The 25137-nt window shown below is 42.1% G+C and overlaps 2 protein-coding genes across 6 annotated transcripts in view; one reads left to right on the top strand and one right to left on the bottom strand.

Moving 5' to 3' along the window:
• The window catches only part of LOC146704191 (DNA topoisomerase I, mitochondrial), a 28613-nt gene extending 26760 nt beyond the window's left edge, over positions 1–1853 (bottom strand). For 3 of the 5 annotated variants that reach the window (XM_085461178.1, XM_085461182.1, XM_085461181.1), the window contains exons 1-3: positions 1665–1843; positions 1367–1494; positions 178–232 (exon numbers count right to left, since the gene is read on the bottom strand). In XM_085461178.1, coding sequence (XP_085317304.1) covers positions 178–232; positions 1367–1482 — 171 coding nt within the window. In that variant the 5' untranslated portion in view covers positions 1483–1494; positions 1665–1843. Of the gene's footprint in view, positions 1–177; positions 233–1366; positions 1495–1664 lie in introns of all 5 variants that reach the window. The other 2 variants (XM_085461180.1, XM_085461179.1) reach the window with 2 other exon arrangements.
• Positions 1854–7812: 5959 nt separating this feature from the next.
• Positions 7813–24348, top strand: mlycd (malonyl-CoA decarboxylase). The gene is made up of 5 exons (XM_085461177.1): positions 7813–8571; positions 14621–14733; positions 17181–17337; positions 17783–17935; positions 23401–24348. The coding sequence occupies exons 1-5, from the start codon at positions 8026–8028 to the stop codon at positions 23944–23946; spliced, it is 1515 nt and encodes a 504-aa protein (XP_085317303.1). The 5' UTR covers positions 7813–8025; the 3' UTR covers positions 23947–24348.
• Positions 24349–25137: the final 789 nt, after the last annotated feature.

Below are 25137 nucleotides of genomic sequence, written 5' to 3'. Positions count from 1 at the left end.
TTTTCTTGTAAAACAAAGGGGGGCTCAGCAAAAAAAGTTTGGGAACCACTGAGTTAGACAATGGAGTGGGATTTGTTCATGTTCATGTGGAATATGCATGAGTTATAGGCGGACACGAATGGTCCCTCCCCACTGGGTCACATTTCAGTGGCTGATAGGCCGCTTTTTAAAAATTACCTTTTTATGAGATTTTCTTTTATCCATGTTCTCCGTGGCTTTAGTTGGATTTGGGCTGTTCATCGGGATGCCATGACAGACGAAAGGAAAAGAAAAATGCTGTTAATGATGCCGTCTTTGAAACAAGACAAGTCAGAGAAGCACTGCATTAACAGACAGTTAGAGCTATGCTGTTATCAAGTGAAGGCTTGAGGGCATATTAGGATGATGTTAGACTCGTGTCCACGCCGAGATACGATTATTCTAGACAGACAACACTACAAAATGCCACCAATCAGACAAGCAGTGTCCCAGAGGAGCCTCCCACAGCCCTGAGCCTGCTTTTTTTTGAGTTGTGACCTTTCCAACCTTCAGAGCAGGATGCCAAATGAAACTGAGCTGTAATTACTCCTCTCTTTTTTAAATTACAAATCCTCAGCATCTGAATGAGGCAGTTCGCCAGTTAAAGCAGGAGCCACTTGCTCAGGAAAATTAGTTCCCCGAGTCTTGTACCTGAGAAGGATAAGTTGATCCTTTATCAGTAATTCAGTCAGTGTGCCATGAAATAACATGAGGCTAGCTGTCACAGAAAGCCGTCTGCTCTGCTGCCAGTGCCGCTTTCAGGTGTCTATTCATCTCTCTGCTCTCATCAATTACACAAGCCAATGACAGATCACTCCACATTCATTTGTCTGCTCACATATGCATGCTAATAAACGCATCAGATATCAAAGTAAATTAATTTATTCATATGAAGATGGAGTACCCACTGTACACAGTGAAATTAATGCATGCACTCAATGGCATCAGCCTGCGTGACAGCTCAGCCAGTACAGCAGTCTTCCAGTAACACTGTTTCCCCCCATTTAGCGGCACCCATACTGCCATATGGCTCAACTTATTCATTAACATTTTTTAATCCAAATTAATTTGTCTCCACATTCTACAACATGAAAGGCAAAGCTCCCTGCGAAAAACAGCTTTGATCTGGTCCCTGTGTCGACGCTGAACAGATGTTGGACGTGCTTCAGTCAGGTCACATGCATATATCATCAGGGAGCTGCAATCAGGACACGGTGGCTCGGGGAGCTGATTTGATAATGGCCCCTCAGTCTCTCATGATGGAATAATGATAAAGTGTTCGCTAAACTGTGCCTGTCATATACATGTGTGTATATATAGCTTTCCAGCAGACACGCGCAACACTCACCTCTTCTTGATGTTATCTCCCCCAGCTCCTGCGCGTTCACTGTCACTCAGTCTTTTCAGTTTCGTCGCTTTGTGCTTGGCCTTCTCGTCTTCTTTAGCGTCCTTCTCCCGCCCCATCTTTCACACGTTCTTTGGCAGAGTACAGAGAACATTAAATAGCATACTTGCAACAAATAGACCAGGAAAAAACATGCTTTACAACATTTAGTCGTTCTGTAAAAACGTGGCCTTGAAGTTAATCAGTTAGCTAGCAAGCTTCAGCAACGCCGGTGAACTTAAGAATACATTTGTTAGCTTACAGCGAATTTTCCCTTCAGAAACTAATAACAAGCCAGTAGAAGTTCGTACTATCAATAAACTTCCTCAGCACTTGTAGTTTTAGGAAATAACGGGTTGCTTTCCGTGTGCAGTAGGCTACAAACATTTTACGCGGTCTCAACAAACAGCGCTGAATCTCGCCTGGTTATTTCGCGTCACACCCAGCTGACTTCTGATTGGGTGACGAAGTTTGGTGACGCTACACCTGTGAACTCTCTTTACGGGGCAGCCTACCTTACCTGCTGGCAGAGGTAGAGGAGCCAAAAATTGTATTCTTTAGTAGCACTACCTCAACATAGTTTTGCTCAAGTAAAAGTAGAAAATGGCTCAAGTAAGAGTAAAGAAGTATTTAGTAAAAAAGGGCTGCTTGAGTACTGAGTAACTGATCATAACATCTGATTTAATGTTCAAAAATGAGACAATCAGACAGACAAAAATATAAAGTTTAGCCCAACTTCGCTACATATAAATAACATGATTACAAAATAATACATCTAAGCAGAAGAAACACTTTTCCAAATCAATTTTTGTTCAATATAAAACACACACACACACACACATATATTAAAATTGGGTAAAGTACTCCCAGTGACAATATATGGTGTTAATTGATTTGATCTCCAAATGGCACAACAGGCTCAGCAGATAGAACAGAATTAAATCAACAAACTTTATGTACAAACAACAAGTGTCGCTTTGACACAAACTGTAGGTTTGTGTCTGTGTCTCATTCATTTTTGGTTTAAACTTGTTTATCATTCATTCAGTGAAGTTACTCACACTGACTAGAGTAGCCAGCAATTTTTCTCAAGTAAGAGTAGCGATTTATAATAATATTACTCAAGTAAAAGTAAAAAGTAAAACTACTCCTAAAAGTAATTGTTTTACAAAAGGTTACTCAAGTAAATGTAACTGAGGAAAGGTAATTAGTTACTACCCACCTCTGCCTGCTGGTAACATGTAACTATGGTTTTTGCTGTAGCTAAAATAGTCACAAGTTTAAGTGTTTGCAACTTTGTACAAACTTTGAACTTGGTATTGCCCCCTGCCCTTTCTTGCATTAAGGTAGCTTTGTATCTTTTTTTTGTTACTTAAAAGTCTTTGATAAGTGTTTTTGAAAAATGTTCCCATCCTGGAGTTAGAACATTGGGGTTCTTTGACATTATTTGATCTGACAACACTGGAAAGGATGGCACGAAGCATCAACAATCGAGATGATTAGAAAGTGATGAGTAACAGATGAATATGTAATATTTTAAAATGCTATATGCAAAGCCTTGTGACACTTGCCATGTAGCATGTTAATAATGAAATTCTTGGTGCTTTGCATTGAAAATAAAAGCATCCATGGTGCACTAAGCCTACCATATATTACTATGAACTGTATCTGAATAAACTACAAGAAAAAAGTTACACTCACTGAAGATTAAGCTTACTTAAACCTTAATGAGGCTGCACCTCATTAAGGTTTAAGTAAGTAAGGATCAAGCTACTTCACATTTAAATCTTCCAGTTTGGATGCCGTTTAACCTCTTGACACTTGGTTTTGTCACATGGTTGCAGCATCATTATATCTCAACTGTGAGTCTATTTTTCTATTCTGTCCAATCAATTTTCTTTGCTTTCTTAGCCCATCCTTTACTAACACAAGGATGTATTACTTTGTGTTAAACCCAGAAGCAAATAGCTAGAGTATATCATTTGTGTTTCCTGAACCTTTGTGGATATGATTTGAAAATTTTTTTTTTTTTTTTAAACATGTTTTCAGCTTGAATGAAGGATACAGTTACTACAGGAAGACATGAATTTGCATTAAAATACTGTTGGAAAAAGCAATAATGGTATGTATCCACAGAAGTCGGTGAAAGCAGACAGCTGAAGGCTGTCGCTGCACTTTCTTGACAGGGCCACATATAGTCACAGCCAGGTGTTAGACACATACACACACACACACACACACATACACACATACACACACACACACAATGTCAATAAAAATATTACATGATGGGGGCGAACCATTAGCCACACAAACACAAATACCTCAAAACAGCACAGTTCATGTGAAATTATACATTAATATGTGGCAAACCCCTCAAACATATATGAACCTTCTCTTTATTCATTTAATTTAACCCAAATATTGAGAGTACTGGTTAATTCTATTTTAAATGTTTAAAAATTAGTAAAATAAATAAATACAAATAAATACATTTTTGTAGATTGAATTTGCTTAGGAATGTGTGATGGATAAAGTCTGTGAAGGTTCTCAGTCATCCAGGTCATCGTAGTCAAAGGAGCTTGCAAAGAAAAGCGTCTGGACTTCTTTAAGTTGCTTGAAGACGTTTCACCTCTCATCCGAGAAGCTTCTTCAGTTCTAAGGTCAAATGGTGGAGAGTCCCAGATATAAACCTAGTGGGAGTTTCCCCCCACAGAGGGACAAAAGGACCCCCTGATGATCCTCTAATCACCTGAGCCAAGGTGTGAAACTGGGTGTGGGTCCCAATCAGCCAGAGTTTCGGGTGTGTTCATTGTGAAACCTGGCCCCACCTTATCATGCGAATTCCTGAGATCAGATGGCCCAGAATGTGAGTGGGCGTTAAGGCATCTGGGAAGGGATCTCAAAACTGGATTATAGATGGCAGAGAGTTGGTGTCGTAAACCCCCGCCTCTGTTCAAAGATGGTCGCTCACAGTGGACATAGATGCTTCTTTCACTCCTCTTTCAAACCATCTGTCCTCTCTGTCCAAAATGTGAACATTGGCATCCTCGAAAGAGTGACCTTTGACCTTAAGATGCATCTTAAGGATAAAGGACACTCTTTAAGATGCATCTTAAGGATAAATGCATCTTAAGGATAAAGGACACTCTTTTGACCCAGCAACACGCTCAGACAGAAACTGGTTCACCCGAAAGACAAAACGCCAAAACACAAACTTAACAATGTGGTGTATGCTGTACAGTGCAGCGAGGAATGCTCAGACCTCTACATTGGAGAGACCAAACAGCCACTTCACAAGCGCATGGCACAACACAGAAGAGCCACCTCCACAGGACAAGACTCAGCAGTCCATCTGCATCTTAAGGTCAAAGGTCACTCTTTCGAGGATGCCAATGTTCACATTTTGGACAGAGAGGACAGATGGTTTGAAAGAGGAGTGAAAGAAGCCATCTATGTCCACTGTGAGCGACCATCTTTGAACAGAGGCGGGGTTTACGACACCAACTCTCTGCCATCTATAATCCAGTTTTGAGATCCCTTCCCAGACGCCTTAACACCCACTCACATCCTGGGCCATCTGATCTCAGGAATTCGCATGATAAGGTGGGGCCAGGTTTCACAATGAACACACCCGAAACTCTGGCTGATTGGGACCCACACCCAGTTTCACACCTTGGCTCAGGCGATTAGAGGATCATCAGGGGGTCCTTTTGTCCCTCTGTGGGGGGAAACTCCCACTAGGTTTATATCTGGGACTCTCCACCATTTGACCTTAGAACTGAAGAAGCTTCTCGGATGAGAGGTGAAACGTCTTCAAGCAACTTAAAGAAGTCCAGACGCTTTTCTTTGCAAGCTCCTTTGACTGTGATGGATAAAAGTAATTTTAAAATTAATCTTTTCACTTCTCAGTGGCTATGTTCTTTCCTGTGAATCCCCTTAATTGCCAAGTCTTGGACTCAAAGCAGTAAAGCAGAATCAGCTGTAGAATTTTTTACATGGGGGGACAAAGGAGGGGCAAGAGGTCTAGGCAGGGTGGCACATGCCTCTTCAGTGAAATATGTGAAAATCCCCTATATGTAAATGGAGTCGACAAAATACCCACAAAAACACAGTAAAACTTTTTATGGTATCATTATGTCTTCTAAGAAAACAAGGATAGTTTTTTGACACAGAAATGTCATTACAAGCTCAGTCATCCAGGTAAGGAAATCCCAGAACGCTGATTCTGTTCATCTGGACATTTTCAGTGGGAGAAACGTTTCGTCATCATCCAGGTGACGTCTTCAGGCTCAGATGACTGCAGGTTTCCCAACCTTATAAACAGGACATTTGCACAATGATTGAAAGCAGCACCACTGACAACAACAGGCTGTGAGGTCAGTTTCTTGATCATTATTGTCATGACTATTGATCAGCGACCACTGTTCGATGACTATTGATCAATGGCCATGAGCACCATTCACAGAGAGCTGGGGAGTGGCTGCAGTCAAAGCATTGTAAGATGGTGAAAGATGAACCCTTTGCAGCTCTAATCACTGCATCCAAAACACTTTGGATTTGTTGATAAGGTGAGAGATGTCATTATGGAGGCAGATGAAACAATGGTCTTGTATGATGTTACATCTCTCTTCACTTGTGTTCCAGTCACTGTGCTATAAATAACTTGTTGCTCTAAAACAGTGGCTCCCAAACTTTTTTTGCTGGGCCCCCCTTTGTTTTACAAGAAAAATATTGCCCCCCCCCCAGTGCGCGCACGCACACGGACACGCACAAACACATCCTCCAGCCACACACACCCATCTTTTGCTCCATTGCGGTTTATTTCACACCTCAAACATTTAGTAAACAATTAAACAAATACAAGTAACCTGCAATAAATTACAGGTAGTAAGAGATTAAACTGCTAACTCTCTTACGCTACGTCCGCACGTACACCGGTGTTTTTGAAAACGCAGCTAGGTTCAAGGTTCAAGGATCTTTATTTGTCACATGCATATACAAGTATAACACACAGTGAAATGTAGCCTGACACGCTCCTCGACATGTGCAAAAATTTTGGGGGGGGGGGGGGGGGGGGTAGAGGAAGAACATTATATATATATATAGTATATACATTGGGTGAATGTGCAGTAGTAGCAGCAAGCAGGTGAATTCTGTACATTAATATGAATAGACATCTGACTATTTTACAGGATAGACAATATAAACATATTTAAAATTAGAGGAATTTGAAATGTACATTGTGCCTTGGTTTAATGTCTGGAAGAGTCCTGTCTCAGTCAATTATAGATGATGTGAGAGGGCGGGTGTGTGTGTTTAGGGCCCGGATGGCTTGGGGATAGAAGCTCCTCTTGAGTCTCTCTGTCCTTGCCCGGAAGATGCTGAACCTTCTACCAGATTGCAGAAGTTGGAACAGTTTGTTGCCTGGATGGGACGGGTCCTTCAGCTACACGTAAACGACGTTTAGAATCACTGAAAATGGAGATCTTTTAAAACTCCTTTTTTGTGTTTACGTGTGGACGAGGAATACAGAGTTCATCAGGCAAGTCAAAGGTATGTGCCTTTTTTCACGTCACGCTGTGCGCACGTTATTGTTTACATGAGATGAATTGCAAATAGAGACAAAATACTGTTACTGTTAATCTGACTATCTTCAGGTTTTACACGCTTACATACACACAGTTACTCTCCCTCCATTAGAAAGGCAGAGGCGTCACGGTGTGATTATTGTACGTGTAGTTGTTTTTTTCCTGTGTAATAATATTCAACATTGCTATCAATACATTTTTCAAAAAATGTCTCTATGTGCAAAATGGGTTTAAAAACAAAAACAGCTGTGGGATCCTGTTTGTCCGTGATTTGAACCGAGGGAACAAATCATGGCAGGATCAGCCTGATGTTATTTGTATCTCACTGTAACTTTACTGTATAAAGAGCTAATATCTCCACCCCCTAGGGGGCGGGCCCCACACTTTGGGAAGCTCTGCTCTAAAATATGTGAAACATATGTCAGATGTATCCCTCATGATATCAAGTCATCTTGAGTCACAAACAACATTCCTGTAAGAAGGTACAAGCCGCAATCAGTTTTTGGTAGTGACTTTTATATAGCCTTTATTTACGCAGTTAAAAAAAATCTCGTTGACATTAAAAATGTCTTTTTAAAGAATAATCTGGGCAAGAGGACAGCAGACATTGCAACAAATATAATAATAGTTCTGTAAACATATTTAAAGTGGACAAAAAGGACCGGATTGGTTATAATGTAAGTACAATAACATAGAGTTACAAAGGTACTTGAAAAACAGGTAATTTATATATTTTATATATAACCCATTTGTAAACCCTGATTACCGAAGTCCACCGAATACCAACATAAGTAAAGATATTACACATATAACAAACACACGGAAACATATGACATCAGTTTTTGGCAGGCGTCACTATAGGCAGAACTTTGTGCCATCAGAAACTGAACTTCTGTCCATAGGATCACTTTTTGGCACAACACCGGGTTAGTGCGTTTTATTTGTTGTACTGTCTCTTTAAGAGACCCGGAAATGATTTCCTGTGTGTGGTAACTGGTCGTGGGTTCCAGACAGCTTAACCTCCCCCCGGTAATGACATCCCATCCCGTGATTTTGGCTTTCCGGAGCAGTGTAAGGTGCTGGCGACACCGGGCTCTTCTCAGAGTGGCTCTGGAGGCCTCAGACGTCCGCTGCAGGCGCCGGTACTCTACACATAGTCGCGGCGGTGTCTCCGGTATGGAGGAGATACTATCGAGGGTCGTTGCACCTTTACCTTCCTACGAAACGAGGGACAAATCCCCGCCCCCACCCGAAACTAACAGCCTGGAGTTCATGTACTTCTACAAAAGTCTCGATAAGGAAGATAAACTTTGTTTCCTAACGAAGCTATCACAAGACTTCGGGGTGGACCACAAAAGTGTTTCGGAGCTCGCACTGAAGCTACTGGACACTCAATTACGGGACTTGGCGACCATTTTGCTAGCTGAAGACAGACTCCGGTACACCTTGACTCCCCGTTATAAACAGCTGTTCAGTCATATAAGCAGAGTCGAGGGGGGAGTGAAGTTTCTTGTGGATCTGCGAGCGGATGTGCTCGAAATAATCTCGTCCAAAGCTAGCGACAGCCCGCACATCAGGGTAATATTCGTTCACATTTCTACGGGTGCTCGCTTGACTCGAGCTCAAGAAATACCTTTCGCGTTTATGTGTTTGACATTGCCAATATAGAGACACTGCATGTGACATAACCTGACAGCATCCAACGGTAGCTACAGTATAGCCGCCTGCACACTGCAGCCTGTGCGCTGCCCCCCCGGTTCATATTTCATCACGGGTTCAGTGCACCTTTGCCCCAGTTAACTCCCCCTTACTAACCATGTAATTAACGAGTCCTTTTTGATTCCTTCTTAGTGTATGATTGTTTAACATATTGATTAGACGGGGGCTTGTTTGGGACAAAAACACTGTCAAGCTCAATTTCAGAGCTTTCTTCAGACTTCCTGCGTGTTCTGGATGGACAGCTCAGCTGATCAGAGCTGTCTTCCACTGTTGTTGGAAATCTCTCGTGTTTAAAAAAGACTTTCAAATGTTTAATTCTATAGCTGAATAAGAACTTCTCTGCCGTAGCTACAAAGGGAAAGAACTGAATATTAATCAGGCATGTAATGAATATTTTGAATGCATCCTTTGAAGACAGTTAAAACGGACTTTAAAGAAAAGGCGGCGGAAAGAAACCCTTAAAGATCCCATTACACCGATCCCATGTTCTTTGCCCACTTATAATGGTACATTTCTGGCAGCGCATTTAACCATAAAGGCAGTCTCACAGGCCTCATCATTCAGGCGTCAATATAATCACACCTTTCAGTTCACACTAGGGTGTAACAGTGCTTATGCACGCTGTAAGTGGTAACAGTGGAATATTTTTAAGTGGGTTTGTCAGCGTGTAGTTCGTGCACTTAGTTTGAGAGTACAGATATAAACACTGTAGAGGTATTCACATCTAAAGCCCCATATTTGATACTAATAGCAATAATAAAATTACCACAAGTGGTTTGATTCTGATATCTGTTCTGTCATTCAGTGTAATGTGCTAGAAAGTCTATCAACTGAACCTTAGTGCTATGTAAACAAATAAAGCAGTTGTGATTTTTTTAACTTACATTTTTTAGAATATTTACATTGTCAGAGTAACATATTCTTCATGATTTTTCCACAGTTACAACATCGGCTTTATCTTTTTCTTATTGTCTGGTCAGGTGTGGAAAAAGTAAAGATGGAAATTCTGTGTGATGACATTTTTATTTCAAACTACAACAATAATCGTATTTAAACATAGAAAATATCAACTTGATCAAAGAGCTTACACATGCTGCTGAACTAAACATAACAGAAACATAAAAAATGATTTTGTTAGTTACAAGTACTGGTAATTGCATACATGCATTGTTTATGTGGCAGTTCCTGCAACTGCAGTATGTTTACAGGATGACTTTTCTGTTGGTTTCATGTCAGCCTCTGACTTGCGTTCCCTTATGCCTGCTGGATCTCAATGTTGGACCCAGACTGATTAGATGTGAAAGTGGAGTTATAAATAACCCACTGGTGTTATGTAAGCATGCTATCATGCTCAAACTGCGTAAACCATGGATTTCATTTACAGGATTCCAAAGACAGAATGTCACATAAGTTTGTGCTCATTTTAAACTTGATGCCAGCAGCAGATTCCAAAACGTTGGGTCAGGCATACGTCTTCAATGAAGAAAGATATTGTCTTGAAGTAAACCTGCATATATCATTCAGCAGTAATGGTATAGATGTAGACCAGTGCCTGCCAGATAAAATTTCAGACCGCAGGCATGCATTTAATTATGTCTGTGTTAAACAAGCTCAGGCACAGCGTTTTTCTTTCCTGAGTTTGAACTGGTTTTTGTAGTCAGCCATCACAATTAATTGATAGTTTGCAACCCTATTTTTATTTGTTATATTCAGGTTTTGTACCAAACATGATGAAATCTGCAAATTCTTTGCAATTTTATGTTGAGAAAGGTTATTCTAAAATAGCTGAATTGTTTGCCTGTGCAGTCATTCGCAAAGTGGTAAACCTCTCCACATTTTCACTTATGAAAGACGGTCTCTCCGGGACGCCTTTTTAATCCAATCATGTTCCAACAGGTGCTTTTCTTCCTTTAAGATACAGCGTAGCAGTGCTCTCAACTCCAAGTCTTTGAAGGCGCACAAGGTGCTATTTTAAAGAAATCTAGATGGGAATGAAAGTACTGGCACTTTGTGAGTGTACTTCACTATATTTATTAAAGGGCTAAAAGACGGATGCCTTTCAGTAATAAGCCATCACGCTGAGGTACTTTCTTTCACTTCTACTTTTTCTTTATTAAGCATTGCACGTCTTTCCAGCCTTTATATAAGTTCCACTTTTTCTTTTATAAGTTTGGCTTGCTGGCATCAAGCTCAGAATGAGCAAATCTTTCTCAGTCTCAACATTTGATAAAACCTCATTAACATCTCTGTTTAGTTTTGTGTTAAAAACCCACATTTTTCTTTATGTAGCTCATGAAAATGATTTCCCCCCCGATTCTCCAACATACTACATAAAAAGGAAGCTGCTGATCTGTAAAATTCTTGTGCTGAAATATGTGAATCAAAATTAGAAAACCACAATCAAAAGCTATTATAGTTCAACTAAAATGTCTTTTTCTGGTATCATAAGCAGCTATTTTATGAAAGCCTACTTTAGTCATCTTCAGCTTCTACGTTTTGCTTTGGAAAGCACTGAAAGTGCATATGCCTTTGACCTTGCAATCATGTGTTTTCATGTGTTAAGTGCTACTGGCTGATATGTTTTTTAAAGACCCCGATTGCACCGTTCCTGCTCTAACGTGGTTCAGATGTGCTTAATCTCAATAACCCAGGACCACTGAGAGCCTGTGTAGCTTAAAAAGGTCTAAGTTGCCAACAGAGTACCGACTTCTTCTCAGCACTGTATCTGGTCTTGTTGGTGCCTCGTAATCTTTGCTTGTTGTTACCGCCTGCATTGATTGAGCTAAAAAATGAGAAAAGGTCACAGCCTACGTGAAGCTTTTTGTACCTGCGTTGAAGGTATGTGCATACCAAGGGAGACCTTGCAATCAGAATATGGTAATGACTGTAGAACTACAGTACAGCATACAAGGCTTGGGTACATTCACTTTTTAAATGTACCCAAGACCGAGTCGCTGTGTTTCTCTTTCATTTAGATTAGTTGGATTTGCATATTGATTTTTGATGTTCCCTCTCACCTTTTTGCTTCAGGCCCTTTCATTTGTGTTGCCCCAAACTGCAACTGGAAGATGTTAGGACCAGTCATGGGAACAACGGCGTTACAAGTAATGGCGTTACTTTTTGCAGTAACGAGTAATCTAACTAATTACTGTTCCTATCGTTACAACGCCGTTACCGTTACTAACGAGAAAATGCGGTCGTGTTACTATTTTTCAACAAGCAGACGGGTGAAGCTGTGTTCAGCTTACTGCATCTTATATCAGCTGCAGGAAGTAGCTGTAAGTAATCTGGGCGCTGCAGCTTTAAGCAGCTTCGCGCTCCCGCGGGCGGTGATCACTTTCTGCCCGACGATCACTTTTTGGCACAACACCTGGAGCTCAGGGGGCAAAACAATTGCATGAGTGCTGCTGTTTGACTGAGGAAGAATAAAGTAGTCGTGGTAAGCCAATCACATGGCCACTTAAAGACAAGGCAACAAGGTGCCTCTCGAGACCTCTCTGCTTATGAGCAACAAATAAAAAAACAAAACAAAAAACAGCCCTTTGGTGTTGGTGGAAAAATGCACCATGTCGACCAATCAAGAAATGATATGGAAACATGACGTTTGGTTGTTTAGGAAGAGGCGGAAGTTTTAGGAGTGACAGTGAGAGAGAGAGAGCGAGTTTTGAGATGTGAGAGATTTGTGACGTTTAGCGTGTTTGGAGTGTGTAGTTAATGTGTTGTCTTGTGTAGTTAGTGTGTAGTGTTGTGGATAGTTTTGTGTTGTGTGTCAGAACAATGAGGCGACTGCTGTCTCCAGGAAGAAACAGGAGTGACACACCTGCTGCTGTCAGACCTGCAGGTATCAGGCTGTGATGTTTCCTTTATAGTGGACAGAAATTATGTTTTTGGAGTGGCACAAACAATTTGTGGCATCTTATTGAAAAAGGAATAAAAGGTAAATGGCTGCAAATAACATTGTTATTTGCAAAACTTGTACATAGGTTGTACATAGATTTTAAAATTGACAATTTATATTTGCATTTAAAGTTATGAAATATGATTCATTAAACATGTTTGTGGTTGTTACAGTAAAAAATCCACCTTTTCTACTCGGATTTTATGTTTTTTGTCTGATTTTTAGATCAATACAGTCTGTCAAAATGAAAACATGACTGTAAATTCAGACACGTGAGGTTGTGCTGAAAACAATGATAAACAAGGCAAAGGAAATAGTTTTTAAAGGTGAAATGTGGAGGGAAAATCAAACGTAGTGAAAAATGGCCAATTATACCCTGGAGCCCAGGGGGTTAAACGTTTTTTTTAAAGTAACGTAATAGTTAATTTTCAAGTAATTAATGACTTTTTCAAAGTAACTTGCCCAACACTGGTTAGGACATGTCAAGGATATCGTGTTAGTTGGCTCCCTGGGGGTGCACGTGTCAGCGGGACTATTTTTTCCCCTTCAACGCACAAGCTTACAAATGGCACGCGCCCTGCTGGAGCAAAGGTACTGGCAGGCTCTGACTGACCTTTGAAACACTTGGACAGTCAGTGGTCATCTGGCCTTGTGCAGGCAGCTCATGCTGGCTCACTGTATAGTCACAAAATAACTCCAGCTCGAGGTAGAGAGGCTGCTTGTAGCAGAGGCTGTATCACCTTACAGCATCCGCGCTCGGCTGCATTGATACGGCTCCGGTGTCAAAAGTGTCGCTTCATTTTCTTTTTAATGGGTTGCAGGATTTTCTTTTTTACCCCTTCCCTTTCTTTCTGCCATCCCTCTCTCCCTCTCTCCTAACTCGAGGCCTTGAGTGATGCACTCTTCCATTTCTAAAGACTCCATCTTCTGCTGGGTCAATGGAATACACATCCCAGTTTGACCTCTCTTTTGTGTGGGTGAAAATTGGCCGCCCAAGCCAGCGGCTGCTATTCCCTCACGGCGTTGTTGATGTGCGTATCAGCTATCGTAGATTATTTCCCTTCTGGCAGCTTGTGAAGTCTGAGGAACACATATATACTATGAAATAAGTCGAAATTGAAGTTTTGCTAAAATTGTATTTCAGGGTTACTTTTGATTTGCTCTTTGCTCAACAGAATCTTCTAGTCTGAAACTTCTCAACCGTACAGCTGAATAATGCGGGGCATGATGCTTATATGTGGGGATGAATTTCAAATGCTGTTAGCTTTGGATTCGATCGCTGCTCGTGGAGAATTTCAGCCACTGGCTTTTACACCGTGACTGTAGTTGTGCTTGTTTGTATTAGCTTTTATTATGATTGACAAGCTGTCATTAAAGTAAGCCTGAAGAGAAGCCATCCTATGAAACAGCCAATATAAGCTCTATTTATGTGCCTGAGTGTGTGCACCTTGTGAGCTTGTTTGTGTGTTTGCAAGAGATTTGCTTTAAATGAAGTCTGACCTTTGTTGGAGGACAGGCCTGCTTTCAAATGGCAAGTTGCTTATTGAAGTGCCCCTTCTACGCTTATTGCAAGCTCGAACAAATCACTATTCATAATGTGAAAACATTCAAACTGTATACCGACGCCCAAAGGAGCACACATCCAGGCACAGTGTCCAAGATGTGGCCATGAATTGTTCATCGCCACAGACAAACTTCAGCTGCTGCGCTGCTCTACTTTGTGAGTTTCTAATAAAACAGGTCACAGGGTTGTATTTATCCAGTTCTTAATAGGAATAGAAAAGACAGTATTTTATTTTCCACTTCCAGCTTTTCACTGCAACAGTGAAATGACATTTAGTTAGTGCTTGCATTACTCAATATTGTGGATGACCTTCTTTTTCTTGTACTATATTTACTTGACAGAGCAGCTGCTGAGCTGCTCTCTGAAACAGAAAGAATGTGGCGAATGTTTCAATTATCAGCTGGATGTGGCTGTTACAGCTAAACGCTCCCCTTTTTCTCCCACAGGACCTGAATGGTGCGCTGAAGAGCTTGCTGTCTGAGTGGTTCTCTGTAGGTCTGCTGCGACTCGAGAGAATCACCTGGCAGTCCCCCTGCGAGATCCTGCAGAAGATCAGCCAGTAAGGGCATCACTGCGACCCAGTGTTGTTCCTCATCTTTAACTGTAGAATCGCATCGCAGGCTGTTTTTTCTTCTTCCCTGAAGCACATTAGACAGCACAGTTTTAAAAATGACTGTTTACTTAACCCCTCCTCTGTAACCATAGGGACAGCGGGCTTGTCCACGTGTTTAAATGAACTTCATGAGCATTTAAACACGTGGACAGGGCTGCTGTAGCATGACAGAGGGAGGTAAAAACACACACATGCACCTGCTTGCACACACAAGTTTGAAGTACTTGTTGGGAGAAGGTGCTACAGCTGATTAATGTATTTAAAGCAGCCCAACTAGCTGTGCATTTCTCTCTTTTATCTTTACCTAAAGATTCAGCTACAGGTTTTGGAAATGATTAGTATTAGAATATAACTGTAGCTTTACTCCAGGCTCTAGGGGGAGTCATTTCACTTCCTATTCCCACTGTACAGAAATCAGGTGCACTTTAGAAGGCAGGTAAACAAGGTAGCAGGTGAGACAGTCCTCAAAATATTGCAGTGAAATTAGCTAAATGGTAAATGGCCTGTATTTATATAGCGCTTTACTAGTCCCTAAGGACCCCAAAGCGCTTTACATATCCAGTCATCCACCCATTCACACACATCCACACACTGGTGATGGCAGCTACATTGTAGCCACAGCCACACTGGGGCGCACTGACAGAGGCGAGGCTGCCGGACACTGGCGCCACCGGGCCCTCTGACCACCACCAGTAGGCAACGGGTGAAGTGTCTTGCCCAAGGACACAACGACCGAGACTGTCCAAGCCGGGGCTCGAACCAGCAACCTTCTGACTACAAGGCGAACTCCCAACTCTTGAGCCACGATCGCAACATAGTTTATATAGAATAGAATAGAATTCAACTTTATTGTCATTGCACATGCACAGGTACAGGGCAACGAAATGCAGTTTGCATCCATCCAGAAGTGCTTAGTGATATAGATATATTACAATATATATTAGCAATAATATAGATATGTGAGTATATTACAGAAATGGGTCTATTATGTTATAATGTACACGGTATGAGGTATGTTGTGAATATTCTATAACTATAAGTTATAGAATATAACTTATAGTTATATTCTATAACTTATAGTTATAGAATATAACTATAAGTTATATTCTATAACTTATAGTTATATTCTATAACTTATAGTTATATTCTATGTGGGCTGTAGTGAGTACAAGCTATGTACAGGATATGAACAGGATATAAATATGAAAAACTATACAGAATATGAAATAAATAACTTTACAGAATCTGAGATATACAGCTATACAGAAATGGGAACTATGCAAGTTGTAAACAGTTGTAGGATTAAAGATTATCGAATGTACAGAATGATTATTTACACAGAGCTATACAGTAGTGCAGTTAAGATAAGTGAGATATAATTCCTACAGAGGCTATATAAAGTGCTGGTGGTTGTGAGTGGTGGTTCAGTCCATGTTATTATTGTGTTTGAGGGTACAGTTGTCCATTGTGGGTGTGTGTATGTTCAGTCCATGAGTTTAACGTGGGTCAGATGTCAGGAGGCAGAGTTCAGGAGTCTGACAGCTGTGGGGAAGAAGCTGTTCCGGTACCTGGTGGTCTTAGTCCGGAGGCTCCTGTGGCGCCTCCCAGAGGGCAGGAGGGTGAAGAGTCCATGTGATGGGTGACTGGGGTCTTTGATGATTTTCCCAGCCCTTTTCAGACACCGCTTCCTGTAGATGTCTTTTATGGCAGGAAGTGGTGCTCCGGTGATGCGCTGGGCAGTTTTCACGACCCTCTGCAACGCCTTCCGGTCCGAGGCAGAGCAGTTCCCGTACCAGACTGTTATACAGTTGGTCAGGATGCTCTCGATGGTGCAACGATGGAAGTTCGATATAATCAACGATATACTCTAATATAATATAAATAGGAGCCCTATTAAGCGCCCCATGTGAAGCTATTGCTATAAAGATCTTTCACAGCAGCCAGTTTGATGTAAAAGTTTGCAAACACAAATGTTAGTAATCACTTTAATTAAAACTTTGTAACGCCTGTATTTAGCTTTATATTAATTTGGCTATTTTATGTTAGAATAGCAGAAAAAGAAGGTCTTTTGCAAACCGTTGCAATTAAAAACGTAATATTTGAAATTGAGTAACACAACACTTTTATCTTTGAATGAAAAATGAGGAAAATGTCATTCAAAGCTAACTGGCTCGACGCAGCTAATCAGACCCACTTGTGGTGGTTCTTTGAGCCGCCCGAATGAGACGCCGCTTTTGTCGACCTCCGTCTGAGCTGAAGGATCCTGTGCTGCAAAAAGGACACTGAGTTTTTTTAAGCTGCTGTGATTATTTAAGCTGGAGGCGTGTAACTAATAACATTTCATATCGGTAACCAAGGACTTTGGAGCTAACCATGAGCCTGCCTTCTCCCAGGTATGAGGCAGTGCACCCTGTAAGAAACTGGACCGACCTGAAGCGCAGAGTGGGACCATACCGACGCTGCTATGCCTTCACCCATGCTGCCATGCCGGGAGAGCCCTTGGTTGTACTCCACGTGGCTCTGACTGAAGACATCTCTGATAACATACAGGTTAGACTCAGTAGCCGGAGGCTGCTGTAACGGTTTGTGTCCCTTTATTAAAGCGTAGAAGACAGTTACACGTCTGGGATTTACTGTGTCGGTCCTCCTGTCACGTGACCAGTATGAAGAAACATCACGGCCAAGGCCTTGTAACTGCACATTCCTGTTTAAACAAAGCTTTATGCTCAGCAATCGCTTCTTTTTGTTTTTGTGCGAGCTAAAGGCGGTTTTCACAACACTGAAATCCAAGAATATTTCACAGTGTAAAATTGTGCAATGATTTCCACAGTTCTGCCCCAGCGGCTCTCAAATAGTTGTAGTGAAACTTGCCCTGACAGCAGCTCAGCAGCTAAGAACACTGAAAATGGGTTTACAGCTGCATGAGTAGTGCAGGATTTGTCTTCCTTACTCCAGCCTAAAGAAAAAATGATCTTCTCTCTTTCTTTTTTCTCAGAGTATTGTTCGTGAGTTTGCCACCCTGGACTCAGACGAAGACGTGAATAAGATCAATTCAGCTATCTTCTACTCGATCTCTTCAACACAAGCTGGCCTGCAAGGGGTGGAACTGGGCAATGTCCTCATCAAGAGGGTGGTGCGTGAATTGCAGGTAAGCGAATGTGGGCTGCAGGTGCTTATTAGGGGTGCAACGATACTCGTATCGATATTGAACCGTTCGATACAGAGCTTTCGGTTCGGTACGCATATGTATCGAACAATACAACATTTGTAATTTATTTTTATCAACTTTCCTTCTGACGATGCTGTCTGTGTGGAGCGCTCAGTGGATCTGCGCTCGACAGTGCAGCCTAGGCAGAGTAGTCGAATGCAGATTCACTGAGCGCAGCGCAAGCTTTTCATGTGACGTATGACCCTGAAGGTAAGCGCGTCATGGACTAAAGTAAAACAGTATGTTGGATGTGCCACGCAATGCTCAATTACATGGGTGGGAGCTAGTGTGTTAGTGCAGTTAGCTCGTTAACGTGTTGGCCGTCTAGCCCCACGCACGGGGCGATCCGCGGTAGCTCGTTAACGGAGATTTTCCGTGTTGTGGCGTTAACGTCATTTCAGATTAACGCTGACAGCACTAGTGGGAACACAACGAGTATGACTGCACGTTTACTCCGACATCATCCTAGTGCAAAGACAAGTGGAAGCAGACAAAAACAACAAGCACGCATGCTACAAACTTTACCCGAGTCATTTAGACAGCTGTTAGCACAGGATTCTCCTTATGGGGACCTGATATGTTTAATATGCTGCTGAGAATATAGCCCAGAAGAAGCGTATAGTAGAGCTTTTATTTTGGAAAGAGACGTTTCTCTGTAATAAACTCTCTTTTCCAAAGATGAGGGATTTCTCCATCAGATTAATTTTTTTATTACTTTGTTGTTTCAGCAACATTAAATTTAAAAACTGTACTTTTGAGTTAAAATATATATTTATAATTTTAATAAATGACAAATTAAATTATTTTTTTGTATCGAAAAAAATATCAAACCGTGACACCAAAGTATCTAACCGAACCGTGAATTTTGTGTATCGTTGCACCCCTAGTGCTTATATACAACAAACAATCACATTTTCACATTTTTAGCCTGACAGAGTTTACCTTGGCTCAGTTGCAGCTACTAGAACTTGAATTGTCTTTGAGGATATGATCGAATTATTTGGAAATGCCTCAGTGTTCCCGTTGATGGGATGAGAGCAAAACATTTTTGGTTAATTCTGCTAATTAAATTGCCGGTACCTGTTTAAAATACCGATGACATTCCAGATAAGTGTCAATGAAAGAGATGCAGCAAGGTTAAGTAAACATGTGTTATCTAAATATAACCAGGATGTAGCGAGGCACATCAGTGACGCTTCTCAACCTTTCCATTACAGCTAGATAATAACGCCTTATCGTGAACGCACACATGGCACAGAGCTCCTCCCTTTCTTCAGGTGTTGTCCAGCTGACCTACTTTCTTACATTTAGCATCCTTTTTTTTATTCTTAGTGCTGAATCATAAATCTCCCACTTGCAATAGCGCCTGAATGCATGTATACATAAAGAGAGAAGTACTCAGCTGACAGGCAGTACTAACATCTCATCCATCCCTCTCAATAAGCACAGAAGAGCTCTTTGTGTTGGACCACTCTAGCTCGCACTTGTTAAACGATTGGAACACTGAATGGAAGATCAAAAGCTTCTCTCATCAACAGCTGGGAAATAGCTTTTCATAGCGTATCCTCATAAAAAAAGAAAATCAGGTTTAAAGTGTTTTCATTTTATTTATCCATACAAAGTGACTGTTTTGATGTCTGCAAGTGGTTTGCTTATTGTCATTGTTATTAATGGAAGCATACGGTTGAGTGAGCAGCGCAGATATGGTTTTGTGTTTTCTGCGTCGGCAGTAAGGCTTTGGGTCTCGCACGTCACCGATGTTATATTGCATTGTTTTGTAGAAGCCTTAAAGATGCGGATTCTGCATTCGTGAAGGCGTGTAAGAGAAATGAGACTTTAATAAAGTAAAGAAACAAAAGAAACGAAAGAAACAGGAACTGGAACAAAATAAATAACGGTACATCACAGACTCTTTCACTTCCTCTGACTTGTGCTGTTATAGCTCTTCCAGCCTCCTAATGCAGATTTCTGTCTCCTTTCTATCTGCAAAGAGAAAGTAGCTTAACAGTTGTGAGACACCTGTCTCTGTCCTTTCATCTCCTCTTGACCACTTTTCCTGCTGCTATTAGTTATAAATGTCTACCTGGAAGTGCTGGTCTGACTATTTGCACGCATGCATACGAGCAGATATGCAGGCCTTCAGGTCAGGAGGTGGTTTTTTGGTCTTCACAGGGTTGTGCACACGAAAGTTGATTAGCAAAATGATACTGCTTATTGACCTTCTACTGTAAATACGGGAGCTGAGATGGTGGCTGTGTGGTCTGTGTGGGGGCTTTTTTGACTCAGCACCCACCCTGGCAGTCGGATACAGTCCCTCCTCCTGGAGGAAAAATCTAAACTTGACACGCTGAAGGATGTCCAGCCACTGTGGCAGAAGTGTAAGTGAAAGTGGTCTGAACGGGACTCACACTAAGCAATCTTAAAGATCTTGAGCTTTGGAATCGTTCCAGAGCAACGAAGCAACGTTGAAGAAGAGAGCTGGCAGTTTAAATGAGGAAATAACTGCTTGTATGTTTATAGCAGTGAACTACTATAGATGTATACATCTTTGCCTGCCTGTATACTCTATTAAACATACTGAACAATAACAGATCAAGCATTATTAGAAAGAACAGGTGGAAGTTAGCAGGTGGGTGTGAACTGTAACAGACAACAGATCAGACAGAGCGAAAAAAGTTCCAAATTATTTCTAAATCCATTTTCATGCAGACAGATAGGGGTTACAGTGACACTAGTTACAGTGTCACTGTAACTAGTTATCTCATAACTGTTCGATATAACGATATATATAAAAACGTCTATCGTTTGTTTCGTGGTGTCACAAAATAAACTGTTTATGGTAATATTTTTTCATGGTTTTGATGGTGACTGTAGTGGCTATATTCATTTATTAAAGTTCTCTCTTTCTCTTATATTTAATAGAACCACACTGCGGACAGACAAGCGCCTGATTTTATGCGTTGTCGTTAGCAACAACGACGGTAACACCATCGCGTATCCGCTTGTTTATTTTCCACATAAACCTTTCACAATAAAGCTCAAGATCCTGTTGAGACTTTTCAAAATAAACTGAATCCCATGAACGAGTATGCAGAGTGTTTACGGATGAGAAGCAAAAAAAGGGCCTCAGGTGCTAAAAAATAAACCTTAGACTCAAACGTTAGAACAGGCTTTTCCCCCAGCAGGCCGTGTAATAAATACTCACAAAGAAAACGGCGGCTGTTACAACTTATGTCTAAAAATATATCGTTTCATCCATCCATCCTTCCGCTTATCCTTGTCAGGGTCGTGGGTGGCACAATTGGCTAATTATGCTATTTATCTTGCTGTTTAATAATGTATACAGCAAGAATTATAATTAACTAAGTAAAATTTAATATCAGTACATACATACTGCCCTCCTGAGCTAATTTAAGCTTTTAGCTCTAGCTGTCTTTAGCTTTAGGGATTTTATTTATCATCATGATAATATCAACTGCTTCATATACCAAATACTTTATAAACTAAGTCTCTACAAAATGTATTTAAAAGTGATTTAAAAGAAGGCACAGATTCAGCACTCCTTATCTCCTCAGGCAGGTCATGAAAAAGCTGAGTAGCCCTGGTGGCAAAAGCACGGTTGGATTTAAGCCGCTGCCTTAAAACAGCCAGAAAAGCTCTAACTGAGGAGTTGAAAGCTGCAGACGGGCTCTTATGGGGTTAATATTTCTGCCACGTAGCTCGGGGCCAGACCTAGATGTGTTTTAGAAGTGCAAAGCAAAATCTCAAAATGAATTCTGAAAACTTACGGAGGGCCGGCGGAGAGAAGCCCGAGTGAGGGTTTGTCAGGTCGTCTCCTAAAACTAGGAGGAGTCTTTACTCTGGTGTATTGAAATTTTTGCTTCATGGCAGAAAAGAGGGAGAAAAACCACAAACGTGTGTTTGCCTGTTCAGGGCAGAGCGTGAAAGCACTGGTTTCATCTGCACGTGGTTCCTCGACCAGAGTCGGTGTTTCCAACATGCTATAAAAGGCTTTAACATAGAATGATATTTCAGGGAGGCAGAATGTATTCTTCTGTTTGGTTCAAGAAATCTTCTGGACAGTTTTCCATGAATGGGAATCGTACCCGTGACCCTGACGAGTGACTGCAGTGCTTTACTTCAAAGCCAGCTGTGGCAGAGGTTTCTCAGCTTGGCTTCTTTAGCGTTTGTAAAGGTGAAGAGAGGAGCGGCGTAGCACAGAGGGAGCACTCTGATGACTGATAGATGACAGAGGGGAAAAGAAAAGGTCACCGTGGTGATTTAAGGTAAAGAGGACGCCCTGCTTGTCTTTGTAGATTGGACCCTGGAGCGTAGTTCTGGCACCGCTCCATCCTTTCTTCTATATTCTATCCTCCCAGTTTCTTTTTCCTCCTTTCTTACTGTTTCTGTCCTGATTCGGGTACCTTCCTGTTCTGTAAACACTGCCCACTCCTAACAGGCAGTAGTTAAAAGTAGAGGTTAGAATAAGGAAGTGCAAAGAAGTACAAAGGCAGCAGGACGCTGAGAGTGAGAAGGTTGGCTTTTAGTGTAAAAGGGGCCGAGGGGGTCGAGATCAAGGGAGGAATAGAAACAATGTTGCAGAACAAGGCACACAGACAGCGACGTGTCCCTCCAGGGTTTGTCTGACACTTTCATCGGCAGCCTTTCACTTCTCTGCCTGCCACATTTGCTCCGTCACTTATCAACCTAGACGCCGAAGCGCGAAGATGGGCCGGGGAGGGGAGGGGGAGCGTTTTTGTGAAAGTAGAGAGGTAGTGGGGTGGAAGAGGACTTGTGAGATGGGTGAGTGGGTGGGTGACTGGTTCGTGTGTGGGCAGACAACAGGAGGCAGAGACACGCGGGGGCGGCTGTTGAAAGAAAAGGACAGGTATTAAAGGTGCAAGGGACAGAGGATAAGAGGGAGGTAAGGACAGAGAGGGTCATCCATCTCCATCAGGAGGGCAGGATCATGAAGCAGAGGAGCTGATTTGCAGTGCTGTCCCTCTCTGAGGAGCTAAAGGCCCGAGCAGCTGCCTGGGAACAAACATTTCTTTTGGTGGGTGTTTTGATGCTGAGGTGAGTGTTCATCACTCCTTTTTCCACTGCTGTAAAACTGGTGACCTTTACATTGTAGTAAAGATAAGATCTGTGCTGCCTCGTACGTGGTCTCTCTGTTTCCTCTTTGCATCCCCAGTTTGGATTTTCAAATGATCTTTTTTCTTCTTTCCGCCTGTTTGGAAAAGTTGAGGCTATTTTACGGCTTTTACTGCATTAATGCACATGATTGTACATACTGTAAAAACAGTGCTGCAGCCTGAAATGCACAGGCCTTTTTGAATGAATGAAATTCGACTGGATGTAAATAGGTCATGGGTATAACTCTGTGCCTCTCTTCTGCCTTCCAGAGCGAGTTCCCTGTCATGGCCCAGTTCTCCAGCCTGTCACCCATTCCAGGCTTCTCCGCTTGGCTTCAAGGCCTGCTCAGCCAGTGCAGGAAGGAGGGCCGTGCATTTGATCTGCTCTCTGAGGAAGAGTGGAAGGAGATACAACATGCCACCGATTCGACCCCGGGGACCCCGACCGTGGATTCCCTTCGCAAGCTCCTCAGCTCTAACGAGTGGATGCGTTCAGAGAGACTGTGCGGAGTCCTGGAGCCTGTTCTGATGCGTCTGTGCGCCTGGTACCTGTACGGGGAGAAGCGGCGCGGCTATGCTCTCAATCCAGTGGCTAACTTCCACCTGCAAAATGGCGCTACAATGTGGCGGCTCAACTGGCGTGCCGACACCAGCCCCAGGGGTGTGGCCAACTCCTGCGGCATCATGGTGAACTATCGTTACTTCCTGAACGAGACGTCTAAAAACAGCGCGCGTTACCTTCAGAATAAGGTCATCGCAGCGTCAGATCAGGTGCTCGGCTTCGTGTCCCAGTTTCAGAAGGCCAGCAAACTGTGATTAAGCGATGGGGACACGCCCACCCGTTCTGTTGTTCTGCTGTTTCGGTCGATTATATATTTGTGAGAATTTCATTTAAATCCGTCCTCGATACTTGGCGTGTTTAATAAATGTTCAAAGACCAGCAGCTCCAGAAGAACCGCTGAGCGGATGTTAGTCGATATTATGTTTTGAATTGAAATGAGAGCATTTCTCACGTGACGTAACTCTCGCCATCTGCTGTTTGCCTCATTAGATTTCTGGCCTGTTTGATATTGTGTAAGTGATTCCCAGGACAGACTGCAGCTAATGAAGCACGAGGCATCCATCACTGCTGTAACATGTTCTTGGATAAGACTCTGTGTAAAGTGCGAGCAACGAGGGAGCGCAGCTACTGGAATAAATGATGTTTGGATTCTTTCATTTGGCTGAACTGTCGTGTTGCAAATATGTCAAAGGATGGGGTAGAAATAGATTTTGTCTCTTATTCTTCTTGCGCTTGGGTTTATCTACACCTGCTGCTTATTCCCACTAAAGCTCAACACACAACGACATGAAATCACAGACTGGAAATATTATTTCACATTAAATAACACTAAAAAAAATTAGATTTGTTTTGCGCGTTTGTTACAACTGCTTATATTTTCCAGTTGACTGTGCTCGCTTTAACCCAGTGGGCTGGACCCTCCTGGTAGCTCCATTCAGGTGATTTTTGGGGATAATTTAGCCCACGCCTACACACACACACACACACACACACACAATTACATATGACCAGCGTCTCCGGAGAACCATCGCTGATGTTCTAAGTGCTCTGTACAGGTGCCAAGCAGGGCTCATATCAGCCCACACCCCATTGTTGTGAAATAATATATCACAGTAAGTTGACTGTGAAATTACATTTTATCTCTCCAAGGAGCCAAACTTTCTTTTCATTTTTTTCACACTCTTCCTCCTCCAGCCCCCACCCCACCCTATTCTCTCTTTGTGCCGCTCTGTGTCCTAGAAACTAATGGAGTGAGAAATAAAGTTAAAGTAAATGGCTAGATTGATGGTGTTCGGTTGTGGGGGGGGGGGGCTGGGGGGGATAAGGAAGCATAAAAAGGACAGTTGTTTAAGGGATGCCCTTGAGACACAGTGTCTCTGGAGGTATTTGTGGCAGTAGCAGACGCATACGTCTCTGTGTACAGATGTGCGTGGGGACCATCCCTC

The sequence above is a fragment of the Copadichromis virginalis genome, linkage group LG7 (genome assembly GCF_057382275.1).
Source record: "Copadichromis virginalis isolate Kocher_CV1m ecotype Utaka linkage group LG7, C_Virginalis_male_GT1.1, whole genome shotgun sequence".
NCBI classification, from domain to species: Eukaryota; Metazoa; Chordata; class Actinopteri; order Cichliformes; family Cichlidae; genus Copadichromis; species Copadichromis virginalis.
This window is presented reverse-complemented; position numbering and strand designations above follow the sequence as displayed.